We start from the raw sequence: 18,891 nt of genomic DNA, 5'->3' as shown, positions 1-18,891 counted from the left end.
TGAATAAATATAGGCATAGAAAAATACAAGAAGCATACCGACAGGATGTCCTGCTGCTCCTCCCTGGTAAAAGTTTTTTTTTTTTTTTTTAATAGAACTAGATACTGTACTGGTGTATTTATATATACACTCTATCAGAATTAATAGTGAGTCCTAATTTGCATATTTTTCATTTAAATGTGATAAACATCAATACACGGTCCTCTTTGTGGCTTAAAATAAATGCTTAGGTTTTACCCACTTCAGTTATGAGCTCAGAGTTGTTTTATTTAGAGCACAGGGTTTACTGGTATACATACAAAGTTAGGTATATACAATTCATGACAGTTTTTCCAATGAACTTGCCTTTGGTGGAGAGGCTTCAATCGGTTTAAACTCTGAATGAAAGGACACGGGGCAAAGAGCACGACTTAAGGGCGTTACAATTTAGGGCACCACCGACTCTCGTCTGGTGGCGATTGAACATTTCACAGCTGATATCAGTACATTCTGTGGAAACTAAATTTGCACTAACAAATTACAGACAGCAGAGGGGCTGTTTGGGCTTTGGAGAGCTGCTGTTTCTGCGTTCCAAACAGCCCCCCCGTTTTTTGTTGTTGTTGTTGTTTTTTTTGTTGCTCAGTAGGCAAAAGACGAACCCTGCTTTTGAAACGTCCCTCTCGACTCCGCCCCCCTCTTAACCCGAGCTCACGTTAAATTATTGCAACTCCCTCATCGCCTGTTCTGTGACAAGATCAGAAAAATAAAGGCAAGTTTAACAGGTGCAGTAACAGACCATTTCATGCAATGTTCCAAGTTTTGTCATGTATACAAAGGCATTGTGTCTCATAGGCTTAGTGTTACACACCTCGGGTTAATGGGTTGAAATTTTGTTGGAATCTCTTTTCTTGACACATAAAACATCGTGGACAAATAAGTTTAATAATTGTCGTAATATAAACCAAAATGAAACGGTAGAAATGTGTTTTCACTGACTCCACTGAAGTTAGGTGGTGACACCAGCATTCCAATATATTAACATGATCCAAAGCTAGCCATGTGATGGGGATAAATGTCATGTCTACTGTACAGATGTGTCAAGTGGTAAGGTGCACAACTGCCTGGAGAAAGTTTAAGAGACAAATTGTAGCTTTCATCTTTTTTTTTTAAATTACTTTTTGTTTCATCCCCTCTTTGTTTCTCTGGCAAAGAGGAAAAAATAAAAACAAAGTATATTGCTTAAAAAAAAGATTTTTTTTTTCTCCTCCACATTGACGTGAAACATTTCATTCGCCGCTTCTCGGATTTGTCTTGTTAGACAGAGCATTACATTTTCAGAGATACATACAGAAAGATGCTGTGAATTCATTAGATCAAACAATCAGCAATGGAAAGTGACAGTGACTAATTCCTGGGACCATTTGTTGGAGACTGTCTGTCTGTCTGTCTGGACTTGATCTCCGTTATCAACCAGCAGGTGGCACTATGCAAGCACGGATGTATTGCCCAGGTGAAGGGGAGGGGCTGAGAGATTAGTCTGGTCACAGTTACAGCAGTCAGTCCAGGAACCGTGGCCTCAGAGGGTTTTTAGCCTCTGTGACGGAGGGTCTGCAAACATGCTCTCCACCTATCCCTCCCTCCCACCCCCTGCTTCCTTTGCCTTTTGTCGGTGACATTTAACAATAACATTATAACACAAAAGGATTGATCATTTGCTCCTGCCAGATGTGCTGGAGCCCCCTGCCCCACCCTCCAGCTTGTCAGCAATTTCAGATGTGTCTAGCTTTTCAGAGCCCTCGCCTTTCTCGGACCTCTCCTCCCCCTCCACCAGCTCGGACCTCTCTGACCTGGCATCTGCGTCCCCCTCTGACTTCTCCTTCCTCTCCGAGCGGTCGGGGTCCATGGACGAGGTGCCAGGTTTGTCCCACTTGGCCAGGTCGTCATGCTCAGCAATACTTATGGTGATACTTGAGGTCCATGCCTTCAGATCCTCCTGCAGAAGACAATTGAAAATATTTCTGAGGTCTGGAAAGGAAAGGGAGGCTATTACGCAAGACTGATGGGTACCTATAAACCTGGAAGGTTTACTGAGGGTTCTTTCAAAAATGTTCTGTACCCGACTATTTTGTAACTGGGAACAACTGGCAGGTGGTTGAGGCTTGGGTCAAGAAACTGAGGAAACAGTAAACATGACAAACTACAAACCTAAACTCTTTATCCATTTATCCAGATTTACATCCGGATAAAGGCTACTCCAAACCACACCATAAAATGTAATTCTCTTCAACGCCTCATTTGTTTTGAAATCCCTGAGGAAAGTTATAGATTTGATGGGAATAGCGGCGACGTTGTTGGGAGTTTGCTTCTTGCTCCACCTGTCTCTGTCATTGTGTCCTTGGGCAAGACTTGCTTTGGGGTCCTCTGGACTTGATAAAAATGCTTTACAAGTACAGGTCATTTATCATTTGTCATGTGCAGATGTTCTAAGAGACATCTGCACATATGAAGTAGTGCAGTGCCTAGCATAAGAACTTTTCCTCCTACAGCTTGAGACCATTCTGCATTGACCATTTTGTTAACAGGAAAAACTCCTACAATGAGGTAGCTTGATCACTGCCTTCCTACACGATTCTGCTCAAGTGGGATTTTGCCCATTAAGCCTGATTTCTCAAGTTGAATTTCATCCAGGCCAATCAGCAAACAGAAGGAGGAGCTGTGAATGATGATGTCAATTTTTTTGCATCGTTTCAGAATTGTAGTCTGCATATGGTTGTATTCAGCACCATAGAGAGAGAATTTCCAGTAAGCTTCATAGCGCAGTTTCCTTCACGATCATGCTGGTATGTCATGGCCATAGGTTAGTGATTGAGTAAAATCAGATACAATCAAGTCAAACTTCAATAGTGTCCAATTGTTACTCAGTAGACCCTCTGGACAAAGCAAACTGTAGAACCATGAGCTGGCTTTCACCAGCCTATCAAAGAGATGCTCAGCCATTGAAGAGAAGCTCAGGAATTGAAAACCACCATCCTCCGCTTTCAAGTCCAAACAAGTCTATCCTCCTTCCAAAAGGTTGAATCCAGAAGTTGAGCTTTTTGTGTAGTTGAGGCCAACTACTTGCCATCACCCAGCCTCCTACACCATCTTATACTTTTGTTGTCCACTAAGGTGGCATTCCATGTATTTACAGCCAGTTTACATTCACAAGAATCGGTATGCCCAAGACACTTTCTGTATCTGCCACCCAGGTTGAATTACATGAGAAGACGATTTCTTTGGCACCAATGGCGAGGCAATGTGAAGGTAGAAGTTTAATTGGCTGAAACATAATGAGCTTGAGAAGCCAGACAGGTGACCTGCCATCTTAGAATCACCTTTTGATCTAATTTCTTCCCAGAAGGTAGTTTGTCATGGTAAATCATAGGGATACCCCACAAAAATTAAAACATTTGTGTGGTATGTTTTTCTCTCTTCAGTAAGAGAGAAAAACATTCATCCAGGCCAATCATGGGGGTTCAATAAGAGAAAAACATAAATTATTTGTAATAAAGTCAATCATCACCCACTCTCCAGATAGATTTGATTACATCCAGTGTTTCTTATTTTACATCAAACATCTAGGTCAGTGTATATCTAAAACATATCTAAAATATATAATATGAATGTATTAAGGTTCTTACCTCATCTTTAGCATGGAATACAAAGTTGGTTCCATCATTTACTCTTTGATAAGAAAAGACAAAAAGAGTTCGTGTCAGTTTCATATATGTTTCACTATGGATTTTTAAAGCTGCGTTTCAGATTAATGATAATATTGTGCTTTATATAAAGTTTGAAATGTTAAATTTCAGTTTTATAGAGACAATAATTTCTGATACTATGAAAGAGGTCTTACTGAAGTATGAAGACATTTTTCTTCTTCTTGTAGCCCATTGAAGGATCAAATTTGCAGTCACTCATGTCAACAGAAGGCTCCCCGTTGTATGTTGCAGTCAGATTCTTAGTATCCTTGTAGAAAGTCAACTTTCCCTCCTTCAGCACACAGTATACGTTCACCCATGATTTGCTGCAAAAATCATGAACAATGCCTTCAATTATTTTTAAAGGTTCAAACTCAATGTGTGTTTGGAGAACATGAGCTAGCTGGAAAAAAAAGACCGTTCTCAAATTACCAGGCTTTGTTTCTGTAAAATAGATGAATCATACGTGAATGTGAAGCAAAGAGTTTTCCCACCTGTACAATGTGGTTCACAGTGAAAGATCAGTGATAGACAGAGACTTAAGTTATCTCCAGTTTGAGACAGTAATGAGTGGGAGTCCAGAGAACTACTAAAACTGCTGTAATCTTGTAATTACAGTGCGGCCCCTCATATATGTGGTTCAGTATTCGCAGATTTTTCTGTGGAACCTGTCTCTACATTACTTGCAAAAAATTCTCCTAGTCATTTATTTGTATTTGTTTTTTTGTAAAATTTATTCTAAAATATTAAAATGAAAATGCAGTTTGGGAAGTTAAAATACCTAGGCATAATTTCTACATGACACAATAGTGTCTGGTGTTTGCAAAGCAGCCAATCCAGGAGCAGCATTTATTTTCCTTGGCACTGATTGGTTGTGCCCCCAAGGGAGGCTATAAGGAAGACCAAGGAGGTTAGCTTCTGCAGGAGTGCTAAGACACTTTCTACTGTGACAAATAGATTATTATTACTAATAGATAGTATTTTTACAAATAATGCCTAGTAAGGTACAGTTGGTGTTTGAACAATTAAAACAGGCAGCTATACGTGTTTTCTGAGGGGGTCTCAACTATTTACTAACTTTAGCTATTCATGGTTGGCTGTGTTCCCTAACCCCCATGAATACTGGGGGTTCACTGTAATTAAGAGGAGGCAAGCTTGCTTAGAAGAAGTGTGCTGTTGATTAGCAGAAGCAAAGCAGCATTGCTTTGACTTGTTCAAATGTCCAAAGATTAACGGAATATGATGGGGTTTTGTTTTGTTTGTTTTGTCAAATGAAAATTGATGATCTAGTAGTTTAGATGGTTGTACCTGTTAGGGCTCCTCTGCTGAGCTTCAAGGTCAGTGCTGGTGGCCTTTTTACGGTAGAGGAAGCCTTCATTTTGGGCAGTGTGTGATGGAGGCTGAGGTGTGGTTGGGGCACCAGTTGCCGGGGCCGAACGAGAACGACGAGTTGTCTCAGGCTCTTTTGGACGGGGCCGCCTCCTTGGCTTGGGACGGTCTCGGGCTCGGGGGCGTCCGTCAAAACGAGTCACAGGTGCTGAGAGGCTGCTAGGAGGACGATAAGGCTCACCACGTGCCTGAGAGAGCCAATAAAAAGAAAAATACATACACCAAATTATGAGAAGCAATGACCCAACAAGTTGTCATTTAAAAACGCTTGCATGCCAACATACATGTGCCGCCTCTCTTTCCTGGACTTGTTCCACAATTTCTGCCATCGTAGATCTCTTCTCCCTGTAGGAACACAATTATTGTAGACTCTCTATTTTTTTGGATTCAGTCAAACAGTACTGGAATTTACGGCCTGCAGTCGCACAAGTTTGCGTACCCTGAGCGTTTGTCAGAGCCGTCCTTCACAGAGCCCTCCATGTCACTGGAGTCCTGTCTCTGTATCCTCTGCTTGTTGCTCCCCTCTTGTTCACTGGACGACTGCCGCTCTACGCGCCTCCTGTAGCGTTCCTGCCGCACTATCAGCGGCAGCTCATTCAGCCTGGCCTGGATTTCCTGTTCACTAGAGGTCTGTCTTCCCAGCTTGTACTCCCTTTCCCGCCTCAGATGATCCATCTGTGGATCCGAGCGACTGCCGCGGGGATCCCTCTGGAGACGGCCATGGAGAAGCTCCAGTCCTGATTCTGGTCCCACCATGTCTGCCATTGGGATGTCTCCGAACTGTTCTCGCTGCAGTCTGCTGGCCTCTAAGAGAGGATTTATAGCTTTGTGGATGTGGTTGATCCTGGGCTGCATAAAGTCAGCTTTCAGGTGCTGCCATGCGTATGCCATTTTAGGGTCCATGATGCCTCCACTCTGGGCCAGGAAACCAGAGCTTCCCAGACTTCCGCTGCTGTAATGATTTTGTGCCAAAAAACCCGAGCTTCCCATTCCACCACTGCCCTGGTAATTCTGCGGTAGGTATCCTGAACTCCCCAAATTAGGCTGTTGTGCCAAATAACCAGTACTACCCAGATTAGGCTGTTGTGCCAAATATCCAGAACTCCCCAGATTAGGCTGTTGTGCCAAATATCCAGAACTCCCTAGATTAGGCTGCTGTGCCAAATACCCAGAACTACCCAAATTCGACTGTTGGGCCAAATACCCAGAGCTCCCCAGATTAGGCTGCTGTGCCAAATATCCGGAGCTTCCCATATTAGATTGCTGTCCAAGATATCCTGAACTTCCCAAATTCTGTGGTTGGGCCAAATATCCAGAACTGCCCATATTTTGTTGAGGCAAAAAGCTAGGGCTTACCATACCGCCACTGCTTGGCTGCTGAGCTATGTTTCCTGAACTGCCTAACTTACCAGCACCTAGATGATTTTGCAAACTACCCAAACACCCTGTGGTCACTCCAAAGTATCCAGAACTCTCTGCACTACCAGGAGTTTGGTGGTTTATTCCATGGTAAGTACAGCTCTCTGCCCCTCCACTCTGGGATGCTGATAAGCCAGAGTCACTTCCAGCTCCAGCCACCTGTTGGTTCATCCCAAGGTATGAGTTGTGTCCTACTTTTCCAACGCACTGTTGCTCCAGTCCATGGTAGCCTGAACCGTTAATAACTGGATTATAGCTGGCGAGTGTTGTAGACAATCTCTGGGTTGCAGAGCTGGTACCCAGGTCAAAATTGGTCTGGAAGGGTTTGGGTTCTATTTGAGCCTGTATTGTCTGCCTCAAGTAAGAAGAGGTAGCACTGGTTGAAGGGACACCAGGAGTCAGACATGATAATGGGAACATTCTTCGACTGGAGAGTGGCGTTGTCTTTTTTTCCTCCTCTTTTTTCTTCTCGGCCTATAGAAACAAACGTATATGTTGTGATGCTCCAATCAAGTGTCTGTATGACAACCGTAACGTACAGGTGCGTCTCATTAAAGTAGAAAATCATTTAAAATCTGATTTAATTCAGTAATTCAAATCAAAAGGCTGAACTGATATGTTGTAAACGTTCACTGCTATTTCTGAATGATTAGTGCTAAACACTAATGAAAACCCAAAATTTTGCCCATCAGGAAATTGAAACTTTACAACAATGCCAAGAATTTTCAAAGCACAAATATGTTTGTCCATCCCTCTAAAACCCCTTTATCCTCCTTCCTGATCTTTTATTGTTTTCTGTGTTTATTGGTTGTCTTCAAACTTGGATTGCCATTCCTTTAATTGAATTAAGTCAGCAAGGCAATACGAGGAATATTTTGCTATTCTGACAAGCAAAATATTGTGTACCCGGTGTATACTAGCTGAGGTGATGCTGGCGACGGAGGCAGGAGTTCGCCCTGCCACCGGTGGGTTGCCACTTTTGTTGTGTCCTTGGACAAGACACTTCTGGTTGCCTGCTGGTGGTGGTCAGAAGGGCAAATGGCGCAGAATAGCAGCCTCATTTCTGATGTCATAGCAACATGTCCAGTGTTTTGCCCATAGCTGTAGTTTTCGATATGATTGTCTTGGGTTAAATTCCTGGTCTCTGGCCATACTCCCCATTTCCTGTCCATTCACTATATAATAAACAACATGAGCCTGGCCAGGTGAAAACCAGCCCCTTTTTTGTACAGAGGGTCTGAACTCTCGGTTATTGAGAAACAATTGTTTCCCGGAGGCATTGACACTTTTAAAGGTGTCAATTTTACACAATCGCTATGTAATGTCCATGACCTATACAATGTGTCAGTTCAACAATATAAAGCTTACTGGAAATTGCCTGTGATGTAAACTACCCTCCACTGTAGAGACAAACAAGATGGCTGTTAATGTTAATTCGATATCTGGTAGCAAAGATGCAGCAGACTCGTTCCCTTTGTCCACTGCCATTGCTAAAACTACAAGCAGCCCACACTTCTAAAGCAGCGCAGAAAATTGAGGTCATCCTTCACAACGTCTCCTTCTGTTCACTGATTGGCCCGGTAGAAATTCTACCGGGGGAATCCAAGTGAAGGAGAGAAAACCCAGACTCTCAGTGAAGAGAGATTTTAATCGAGCGGAATAGCAAAGGGAGGCAATGTCCAGGGTAGCTAACTGTGTGTGGGCAAATGGTTTAAATAAAAAAACGATTTGCCTGCACACTGTTAAGAAAACTAAACACACCATACTGTTTCCTAGTCTGTCAGCTAAGGACGCACAAAAGTTAAATATATAAACAATAATTAAGCATGTTTTAAGAGCTATAGAGTGAGCAGATCCTGTATGATGAGGTTGTATTAACCACATCTTGGGTTTTCATCCCCTTTTAAGCTGTAAATTTACAGAAATGAATTTTGAAATAAATATTTCTGTATGCAATGGATTTTCACTTTTAAATTAAACCACTGAAACAAACTGTTTTGTGATTTCATTGTTCACTGAGATGCACCTGTTTGTGTTTTTAGCTTGTTGTTCTAAACACAAATCAATGTAGCATGGAAGGCCGACCGGGTGAGGGTTTATGAAATGCGTTCATCACACAAAGCGTTCAATGATGCAACTGCTGGCATGTGCAAATGTCTGCTAAGCAAACACAGCATCCTGTGGTCATTTTTTTTTCTTTTTTAGCAGCGTTACAGCAGACATGATTAAACTTTCATCTACAGTAAAGCTTACTGCGGAAAGCTGGCGGAGGGAGCTGAAGCGTTCTTTCCAGGTTACAGCGGCCTTGCGGAAGGCCTCGTGGCGAAGTATGAGCTGCTCAACCTCATCTGTTTGGGCCTGGGCCTCTTCTCCCTCTTGCTGCTTGGAGCTCATCAATGGCTCCTTGGCTTTCAGCCAGGCTTCTGCCTTTACCGTCTCCTGGGCAAACTGGAAGTGTTCTTGCTCTGGAAGTGGCCGCACACAAACAGCACACTTACCTTACATAATCATGTTATGTTTTATAATTAATGCCCACTCAACTGTAAAGCTGGTATTTACATGTTTGAGTGTGTGTGCGCATTGCGATTCCAATATGGATTGTAGCTCAAATAATAGTCCTAAAGCTAAAGTAATGTTTGAACATTTGATTTATACATACTAGTGCCTCCTTGTTTGTGGTCTCAGTCTATTTTCTATTGCAGCTATGCGTCTGTGCACTTACTGCGTAGTAACCTTTCCTGGTGTTTGTCCCATTTTTCAATCATATCCTTCTGCTTTGTGAGTAGACTGTCCAACTTCTCTTGTATCTGTTGCGACATGTTTAGGTAGTTTAGACAGAGTCATGACTTTTTGCAATGCAGTTTTATGTGTGCCAGTAAAGGTGCGTGGTTTGCCTTCCCAACCTCCTCTGACGCTGGGTTGCCTGCAGCTATCAAAATCTTGCCGAGGTCTGCACACTGTTGGATGGTCTTGCTGCGGCCGTCTACTTTGGCTTTTAGATCCTGGTGATGTTTCATCATCACTTCCAGACCTGTCAAATCCCTGTAAACAAACAGGTCAAATTGTTCAGAAAAGACTGACTGAATACTGGAAGTTAATAATAATAATAATAATAATAATAGAAGCTGCGGAAGGTAAAGGATTAAATATGTGCTAAATGGCTCATGATGAAACCTAGCGACCAGCGATTTCTATTATTTTGCAATTCCAACTAGTTAAAAAGGGGTTTTAAGACGCCTAAAAAATTTAACTTTCATAAAGAATTTATGATAGGTTCCTGTGAAACAACCTCTTGGCAAAAATACCAGGCAGCATTATCTTAGGCTTGATAGCTTCTTGTCCAAAACAACATTCAGAACCTCAGCACTGAGCTAGCAATTTTCTTTTGTTTAAAATGAACACTGCAGAAATTTTCTATCATTACTTACAATTCTTAAAGCAAATGAAATGCACCTGTGATCTTCAGTAAGCTTGTCCTTTTTTAAATTTACATTTTGGTCAGATATACAGTATCTTAACTACGTATATATTTTTGAAATTACAAATTAACACCATTAAGAATATTAAAAACTTTAAGTAATGTTGTTTTATTTAGATATATAAAAAATGGCAAGTAGCACATACATGAGCATGACTGACAGTGCTAAGATAATCCTACTTGCTCGGATTGGTTGCTTCTGACCGGGAGTATTCCTGCAGATGGCTGCAGAACCACAGGGAGGAGGCAGGGGAACTACATTTTTTTTTGACAGATTATCTACCTCATTTTATGCTGTCAGGATATTGTGACACTTTTAATAAATAGGTAAAAAACATATTTTCATAAAAGTAATCTACTGCATTGTTAAGGGGACAAAAACATAGGGCACAGTTGTTCTCTAACCTCATAATACTATTTTGACAAACGTATTGGGCCACCTGTCGAGACCTTTGGATTCGTCAGATCCAGTCACTTCCATGCCTGTAGGTTTATAAAATCTGATACATAGACATTATTATATTTTTGATTGCTATACGTTGTCCTTTAAGATGATTATATTTCTGTGTAAAATTTGCAGTGGAAACAGCACATGTACAACATTTCTGGTCAGAGTTCATGTCTTATAAAAAAATTTATTCCAGTGTAATAAACTTCTAAACCTATTTAAAAATAACTTTATTTTGCATCCTTTTTTACTTTCATATCTATTAGTCTAATCAGACGTTCTCAGTACATATTTCACACAGAAAAACCCTCAGCTCTGCACCACCTTCAACCTTCATTTCATGTGTAAATAATACTCAGATGGAGACCTTTGCATATTTCAAGATTTAAAATAAAGTGTGTTTGTATGGCAAATGTGAAATGCAGCTGGTTTGGGAAAGAGACTACAGCGGGAATTTCATAGCCTCGTGTTATGGCATGATGAAATGAACAGAGCACTAAACCAGGTCAAGGTTGCCTAATTTCACACAGAACGTAAAGGCGTTCTGGTCCAATGCGTCCACACGAGAACCCAGAGTTATTTGGTGCAACCCGATGCTTATGCGCTTTCAACAACTTCAACACAAACTAGCAGCAGCGAAGACACAATATCTCACCTTGGCTCATCCCATCTTATTTGGCCCATGATGCCTTCCATCCACATTAGGTTTTCACGCACCACCGAGAAGAACTGCACCTTGTCAGTTACGGAGGTCACCTGGATGCGACTGGCCTCGCAGGAGCTCAGCAGTTCCTTCCAAGCATCCATTACTTCCTGCTCTTTCACCATGATGGCCTCTGCCTTTTCGCCAGCATAGATGGTCCTGAGCTGGGCAGCGTTCTCCTGGAGTTGCCTCACCTTTCGAAGATACAGAAGAGACGTGAAAAGTCGCGCCGCTGTCCAATCAAAAGATGCTTTTTAAAAATCCTGCAATAACTCATTTGCAGAGAGAAGTTTTATCACTTGCCTGTGCAACTAGCAGTTGAAGGGCATGCTCAAAGGAGTGCATGAGTCTCTGCAGGGTGGCTGGATTGGTGATGTTGGCCTGGCACGCCCTCACCTCTGGCAGCTGCTTCATCTTCCCTGTGATCTGAGCCAAGACCTACAGCACGGGAAAGCGCTGTCATCACGAGCGCTTTAAAAGTAGAGCCCTCGCACCACGCTCAGACCGTCTACCTGACGTGCAGGAGAAGGACGAGTCACGGTACACGTCATTTGTTTTGACTCTACCTCTTTGCAGTCGGTGAAGAACTTGTGCAGCTGTTGGGATGCGGCCAGCATCTGCCTGCGCGTCTCCATGAGCTCCAAGAGGTCGGCCCATGACTCGTTCAGGCCGTCCTTCCACTCGGCGATGGTGGCTGCATCCGAGTGGCCGCAGTCGATCATCTCGTTCACCATTTTGTTCACCTGCTCCATGCGCTGCTCGCCGACGCTGTTGGTTTCGGAGGCAAACTTGGTGAACCTCTCCTGAAGCACCTGAAGCACACACACACACACACACCTGTTGGATAGATAGGTGAGTGCACACACACACACAACCCCACACCCTCACACACATCCCACACGGACCAAAAACATCTTGGTACATAATAAAATGCAAAAAGCTAAATGTAATCGTTAAGCTGCACAAAATGCTGGCTGTCACTGTTACACCTGATATAGATGTTAGTGCGAGACGTTGAACTCTTGGAGACCGATTGGGACAAAATGTTGATGGAAAAGAATGAAATGAGTGAGAAAATTGTGGGTTAATAACTCATATCATATAACGCCACATTCCTAAAATAAAATGTCGTTCTTTTTTGCCAAAAGTGATTTTTTTTTGCCTAAATTTTGGCAAAATTAAGGTGGTATTTTTTACTCTTTTTTTGGCCAAAATCTCTTTTCATAAAAAATTATTTAGGTCCGTATTTTCCGAAGTTGACAATAATTTATATTGTTGTTTGCATATCTAACAAAAACAGTGGTTACACGTTTTCCTCTTATAACACATTTTTGCTGTTTTGCGTAGTCTGTTCTTCAAAATTAAATGTATCAAATGGAGTAGTTGTATTGATTAGTTGACATATAAAATGCATCACTCTGTTCATAATTATGATCCAAACACAAAATTTTAGATGTATTTGTTGTACATATGTTTTATTTTAAATGCTGTTTGTTGGTTTATAGTTAAGCCCCAAATTATTCAAACTACAAAATGATTCATTTGACATATTCATGCTGGTAGATTTAGATTTCAATTATAATTTAACTTACAGGCATCTCTCAAGAGAGAAAGTAATAGAAAGAGTATTCATATTTGAAATGTAGCTGTTTATATATCCATTTTAACAACAAATACCATGTTGAAAAAGATTTATACCTTCTTCAATAATCAATATTAGATTCCCTATAGCCTCAAACTCTTCCTATAATTGCTGAGAAGCTTTTGCATGTCTCCACTGATGTTTTGATGATTTATCTTTGACTATGAGCTCTGTCATGTGACGGACAGGCGACCTGTCCAGGGTGTGTCTTACCTCTAGTAGAATGACTGCTGGAGACATGCAGCAGCCACTGCTGTGAACACCGGATCTCCTCCATAAATATTTCAACAGGACAAAGTAAAACCGCACTTTGCACATATTCCTCAGACATGGCTGAGGAGCATGAGGGAGTTCCTACTGGAGTCCTGACCAGTAGACATAGTGAGGCATTTTTCTGAAATCATTCCAGTTTTTAACCCTTGCTGTTTCTGAATACTCATGAGTGAAATTAAGACAAATACTGAAAACAATAAACATTTCACCTTATTCAGTGCTCAACTGAATATTCACAGACTCGGTTAAGCACAAGTCAAAGTCGAAATAAAATGGCAGTGTTGTTTTTGTTCCTCTTTTCTATTTTTGTGCCCTCAGATAGTTGCACATATTCTATCCTCAGATATATTTCCTGGGGTAAAGCAGACACTGGAACCATGCTGATGAACTAACCGTCACTTCCTCAAGGTCGTGGCCCAGCTCAGTGGAACTCGCCACGGCCTCACGCTCAGTGATCCATTTCTCTAACTCCTCAACTTCCTTGTTGAGCTGGTAGAGCCAGTACTGCTGCTCCAGTTTGGTTTTTCTGTGCTCCACCATGTCTTTCAGGGACACATACAGTCGGTCGATGTGGGACTGCTGCTTAGTAATCTGCTCACTGTGGAAAGGAAAGAAAACGACAATGACGCAGCCACAAACAGACAAATAATCGACCCGAGTGTGCCATAAAGAAGCATTTGCCTCCTCCTCACACAATTCTTGCTTTTTCTTTTTTTGTGTGTAACACTGAAATGTTTTGGATCATCAAATACATTTTCAGACAAAATTAGACCCCAAACCTAGTGATTGGTCATTCTACGTTATGTGGCAAAAATTACCGTCAAGCGTTTGAGGTAACTGTCAATGAGCCTTACATCACCGACAGAGTTTTAAGTTCCTGTTAAAATTTTTTGGCCCACTTGTATTGAAAAGTTTGCATAGATGAATAGCCATTTTGAGATCATGCTACAGAATCTCAATTAGATTTAAATTGGAATCTGACTTTTTTTTTTTTTTTAAAGTTGTCTAGACTTTGGCTTGTAGTTGTGCCTGGGCGTGGTGAGAGAAACTGAAAAAACAAAACACTGTGTATAATTCAGTGATGTTATAATTTCTATTATTATATGTAAATGTTGTTGCTGTAATTTCCTAGTTTTTGTTTTGTTTCCTAAAGGTTTAGAGGCAGATTTCTAGGGAGTTGAGACTTGTGTTCTCTCTGTGCTTCTTTCTCTCCTCTATTCCTATATTATGTTCATTATATTTAAAATAAACCCAAAGCTATTTCTAATTATGTGCCACATATAAATGAAGTGCAACAAAACAAAACAGAATAAACAAACAAATGGATAACTGTTTATTTTTCTATTTTAAGTGAGGTAAATAGCTTTTCAGGTAGGGCCACATTGATATGGAGAGCTTTGTTTCAGCTATCATCAAAAAATGATTTGGATTTCTTTTGTCTTGTTTTTGATATTAAATGTATATGATGATCTGAAACATTTAAATGAGTCAAAAAAAAAATCACAAAAGAAATCTGTAAGGAGTTCAAATACTTTTTCACAGCCTGAATGAGTCCTAAGCACACCTCTCTGGGTGTCCCAGTTCCAGTAAATGCTGGCATTGCTGGGAGAGCATGCCTACTGTCTCCGCATACGTTTCCACTGTTTGCTCCAGAGCCAGGTGAGCCTTCAGCAGCTGCAGGGTGCTCGCCTCATCCTGTAAAAGGTCACCGTAATATCAAGCTATAACAGACGTAGCATGTTCGATGTGATGCCCACTTGTGCGAGCGAACACTTGTTCCAACGTACCGTGCCTTTCTCTTCATTGGCGACGTGGAGCTTCTGCCCCGACAACCAGGACTCCACCTTAGCGGCCTCGCTGTAGTACTGCTGAGACTGCAGGGCGGCGTCCAGCATCACGGAGCGCCTCTCCGTCTCCAGCTGCAGCACCTCCCACAGCTGGCGCACGTGCCCCGCTCCCTCGCGCACGAAGTCCACCTCTGGAGTTCTTAGCGAGGCGATGATGGCGGCCCGATCCAAGACCTCCTCAATCCGAGCCCGCCGACCTGTCAGCTCTCTCTGGAGCGTCTGCAGGACCAATCACAGACGAGCTTTTAGGGTAAGAATGTCCACCTGTCAGGTAGCCGTAGCCAAAGGTTAGCCATGAGACGTACCTGGTGTTTTTTGACATGCTGCTGCACACTCTGGAGGTTATTCCCATAATCCTTACACGATGCTAAAGGAAGCCTTTCTTGGATCCACATCTTAAACAAAGATAAGCGCATCGTTTAGTTTTTTTTAAATTTTTTAGAACGAACATTTAAGAATTTCAGCCACAATATGAAAGTTCCCAGTTTTTTTTTTTAAACCTTTTTCGTAGCATGTTTTTTTATACTCACTATAAGAATAAATGTCACATTAATTTTGGGCTTTTGATGATAAACTTGGATACAACAAACAGTTTCAATGATTGTTCAAAACACAAACTGAGTGCTGAAGTTTGAATTCATCATGGAATTTCTCTGATTCACACACAATAAAACATCTGAAGGTTGTTTTAATTTGAAAATGAAAGTTGAACAGGAAAATTGTTTTGGTTTTAACTCAGAATTTGAATTTTCACAAGCTGATTTAAGGGACATTGTTTATTTTCGATTCTGATTGCTCATCAATCTTAAATTGGGAGTTGTTTTAACTTAATATTGTGATTTAAACCAAATATTTATATCACAATATGCGAGAAAACTGTTCTCAGCTTCTTTATCATTTTTACTCACATTATAAAGTTAAAACAAGTACTTATTTTAAGTAAGAAGAAATTAAATTCTTGGTTCAACTTGCATGTACCAAATATCTGATGATGCGTTTTATTAAATGTCATAAGGAATTCTGCTCAGAAACAATTAGTTTGAACAATGTTTGAACAATAAGATATGGTCCTCAAAATGTTGCAAAAATAACAGTTGTTTTAAAATTATTTTTTGTCTTTAAACACTCAAGCAGATCAAAGTAATACACTTCACTCACAGTGCAACACAGGGAAAAAAAACCTGCTGCAAAGCATCCTGGGAAATAGTTTTCATTTTTCTTCTTTTATTTTCTTTTAAGCTCTAACTTAAAAAAATATTATTTTCTCAACTCTTGGATACATAACAAAATTAGTAAAACATTAGCACAACTCACTACTGCAAGATTTTTTTGACTTACAGAGGAGAAGTTAGGAGACAACTAATGCAGTCAAAAATACACACTCTAGCTCAAATACATATAAACATTCATCCCCAATTATTTGGATGTTTTAAAACCTTTATAGGCTTTTAAAGGTTATACAAGCAAACGATTACAAGGTTTACATTTAGCATATTTGCTCTCATGAATATGCAGAACATATGCTGATCATCAGAAAGTATAAAATACTGGGATGACGATATGCAAGTGTATTGACTTAGCACCTGCAATGCAATTTATCAAATGGTTCTGCATCTATATTTAGCACATTTGAAAGTCAGGTGCAAACTGCAGAAGCAAATCTTTCAGTGTCAAGTGATTCAATTCAACTCCAATTTTTAGGGTCACATTTCAATTCATAAACAATTTTTGATACAGAAACGATTGGAATGTGGAGCTCAGAGAAGGAGCTCCGCCTCGACGGTGGCGCTCACTCCATCCAGGTGTTTGGCACAGCTGAACGGTTGCCATGAGAGATTAAAGGATTTCTCAAACACTATTAAAGAATCAGGTATGTTTTGATGAGGGAATAACATTGTAACACGATGGAAAGCTCAAATAAGTTTATTTTATATACCTTTTAAATGTTTTTACTATTCTGTTGTAGCACTTTGAGATACTTATTCAAATTAAATAAGTGCTTCCTTCTATGGAAGTGCTTACTTAAAGCACTTCCATAAATCATCATTGGGCAGTCCATACCACTTTTTGAATTCAATTCAATTCAAAATTATTTTACTAATCCCAAAGGGAAATTAAATGTTGTTATAACTCATTATTTAAGTTTCTCCAGAGATTTGTTGTCGGGGTCGATGTTACCTACGAGGAATGCCTGCACAATTTCTTAAAGAAATATTCCAAATAAATAAAAAATTGTGCACCTACGTACTTCCTGTTTAAGAAATTATTTTTGAAGTTTCTTATTCTTTGTAAAATTGTATTCTGAAAAAATAGTGGCTGAAATGCATTATTAAAAGTGGATGTAGCTTCTGAGTAAAACCATAACGCATGTGTGTCTTATTACCAGCAGCTGAGTGATGGATTTTCATCAAGCAAGAGGAAACTCACAATTTCGTCCTCCAGATCCTGGGCAACCTGGTGCATTTCCTTGGAAGCCAGCAGGATGCGGCGCCGCTCCTTCAGAGGCTCGATAAGGCGAACGATGCGGGTCTCCACCTCACCCGACTGCTCACCGTGCTCCTTGTCGCCCGCCACCAGGCCTCGCTGGGGAAGGCCGAGGCCCTGCAGGTCTCCCAGCTCCCCCATGTCCTTGTAGAAGTCCCCGATCTGAGACTCCATCGCCTGCAGAGAAGGGAAGAGGAAGGTCACGTTGCAGCCACTGTATGTGAAAAGTGGACAGAGCGCATCAGCTTTTTTCCTGTCAGAACATATCAGGGTTACGTAATAGTTTGCCTCACTTGAAGAATAAAAAAAGCACACGAGGCATTTTTTTTAATGCCACTGAACATTATGTTTGGGAACATGCCACCACGGAGCAAACTGAAATGTTTCAGACGGAGCTGCACAGTGCCTTGAGAACTACTCATACCTGTTGAACAAGCGCATAAATGTAAAGTAGCACAAAATAATAGATACTGTTTCAAAATCTGACAAGTGTGAGCTGCGTTTCTATTCAGACGCCCAAAAATAAATACTTTGCAGAGCCCACTGTCACTGCTTGTGCAGCTTCAGCTTCTACCAGCGTTGCACATCTAAAGGCCGAAAGGTGTGTCTTTTCTTCGTGAAATACAGCAACCTTAGTCAAATTTCGCCACAGATTCTCAATTGAATTTAGATCAAAACACTGACTTGGCCGTTCTACCATATCAATATGATTCCTTCCAATCCATTCCACTGTAGCGCTGGATGTATGTTAAGGGTCGTTGTCCTGCTGGCAGGTGAACCGCTACTCCAGTGTTACATCTCCCTTCTTCTCTGTGATGTCCTGGATTTAATGCCACCGACTCTGACTAACTTCTTTGTCCCGGCTGATTAAAGCATGCCACTACCATCATGCTACACACTGAGGACAATTTGTCCAAACTGATGTCCATCAGGGGTTCATTGATTGCTGTGATTACTCATCCCGATCTTTATTTTTAGTCTGCCTTTGTCTAATTTCTCTATTCCGATTTTGGCCTATACCAATTTTTTTGACTTGAAATATAGGGACAAAGCTGCTTAGTTGGCAACAGTGGCGTGACTACTGTTAACCGCACACATGCAGACATGACCTGGTGGGCAGGTCTGTCAGTCAGCTCTCTCTCAGCAGAGCAAAAGGGAAAAGGAGATAGTGGCTAATTTTCAGGCCTTTGCGGCGTTAGATAAGCTCGATGGATAAGATCGGTTTCTCACTTATTGGAACTGATTGTGGAAAGCCATAGGAAAATGTATCGGTGCACCCTTAATAGCCAGTGTTATGGTTGCACGAAATTTTAACAGAAAACATGGAACGAGCATCACACACGACACTGTGGCAAAACTTATTTGCAAGTTTCAGAAAACTGGAAATGTTGCAGATCAACCACGAAGTGGTCCAAGGCGTGCAGCGATTACACAAAAATAAAAACGGTTGTCCAATATAAAATGTTTTTTTTTTTCTATGTATGGAAAC

General features: G+C 41.1%; 1 protein-coding gene across 2 annotated transcripts in view; it reads right to left on the bottom strand.

The window, feature by feature from the left end:
• Nucleotides 1–957: 957 nt before the first annotated feature.
• Nucleotides 958–18,891, bottom strand: part of LOC102220909 (spectrin beta chain, non-erythrocytic 4-like) — a 32,462-nt gene continuing 14,528 nt past the window's right edge. For both annotated transcript variants that reach the window (XM_023342668.1, XM_023342669.1), the window contains 17 exons: nucleotides 17,346–17,579; nucleotides 15,224–15,313; nucleotides 14,859–15,137; nucleotides 14,636–14,766; nucleotides 13,465–13,669; nucleotides 11,723–11,968; nucleotides 11,460–11,594; nucleotides 11,109–11,350; nucleotides 9,431–9,569; nucleotides 9,250–9,334; nucleotides 8,781–8,992; nucleotides 5,548–7,001; nucleotides 5,393–5,453; nucleotides 5,028–5,296; nucleotides 3,875–4,045; nucleotides 3,660–3,702; nucleotides 958–1,972 (listed from right to left, as the gene is read on the bottom strand). In XM_023342668.1, the coding sequence (XP_023198436.1) occupies nucleotides 1,688–1,972; nucleotides 3,660–3,702; nucleotides 3,875–4,045; nucleotides 5,028–5,296; nucleotides 5,393–5,453; nucleotides 5,548–7,001; nucleotides 8,781–8,992; nucleotides 9,250–9,334; nucleotides 9,431–9,569; nucleotides 11,109–11,350; nucleotides 11,460–11,594; nucleotides 11,723–11,968; nucleotides 13,465–13,669; nucleotides 14,636–14,766; nucleotides 14,859–15,137; nucleotides 15,224–15,313; nucleotides 17,346–17,579 (4,281 nt within the window). In that variant the 3' untranslated portion in view covers nucleotides 958–1,687. The remainder of the gene's footprint in view (nucleotides 1,973–3,659; nucleotides 3,703–3,874; nucleotides 4,046–5,027; nucleotides 5,297–5,392; nucleotides 5,454–5,547; nucleotides 7,002–8,780; nucleotides 8,993–9,249; nucleotides 9,335–9,430; nucleotides 9,570–11,108; nucleotides 11,351–11,459; nucleotides 11,595–11,722; nucleotides 11,969–13,464; nucleotides 13,670–14,635; nucleotides 14,767–14,858; nucleotides 15,138–15,223; nucleotides 15,314–17,345; nucleotides 17,580–18,891) is intronic.

Source organism: Xiphophorus maculatus, chromosome 11 (genome assembly GCF_002775205.1).
Source record: "Xiphophorus maculatus strain JP 163 A chromosome 11, X_maculatus-5.0-male, whole genome shotgun sequence".
NCBI classification, from domain to species: Eukaryota; Metazoa; Chordata; class Actinopteri; order Cyprinodontiformes; family Poeciliidae; genus Xiphophorus; species Xiphophorus maculatus.
The sequence above is the reverse complement of the archived record's forward strand: the minus strand, read 5'-3'. Positions and strand labels throughout refer to the sequence as shown.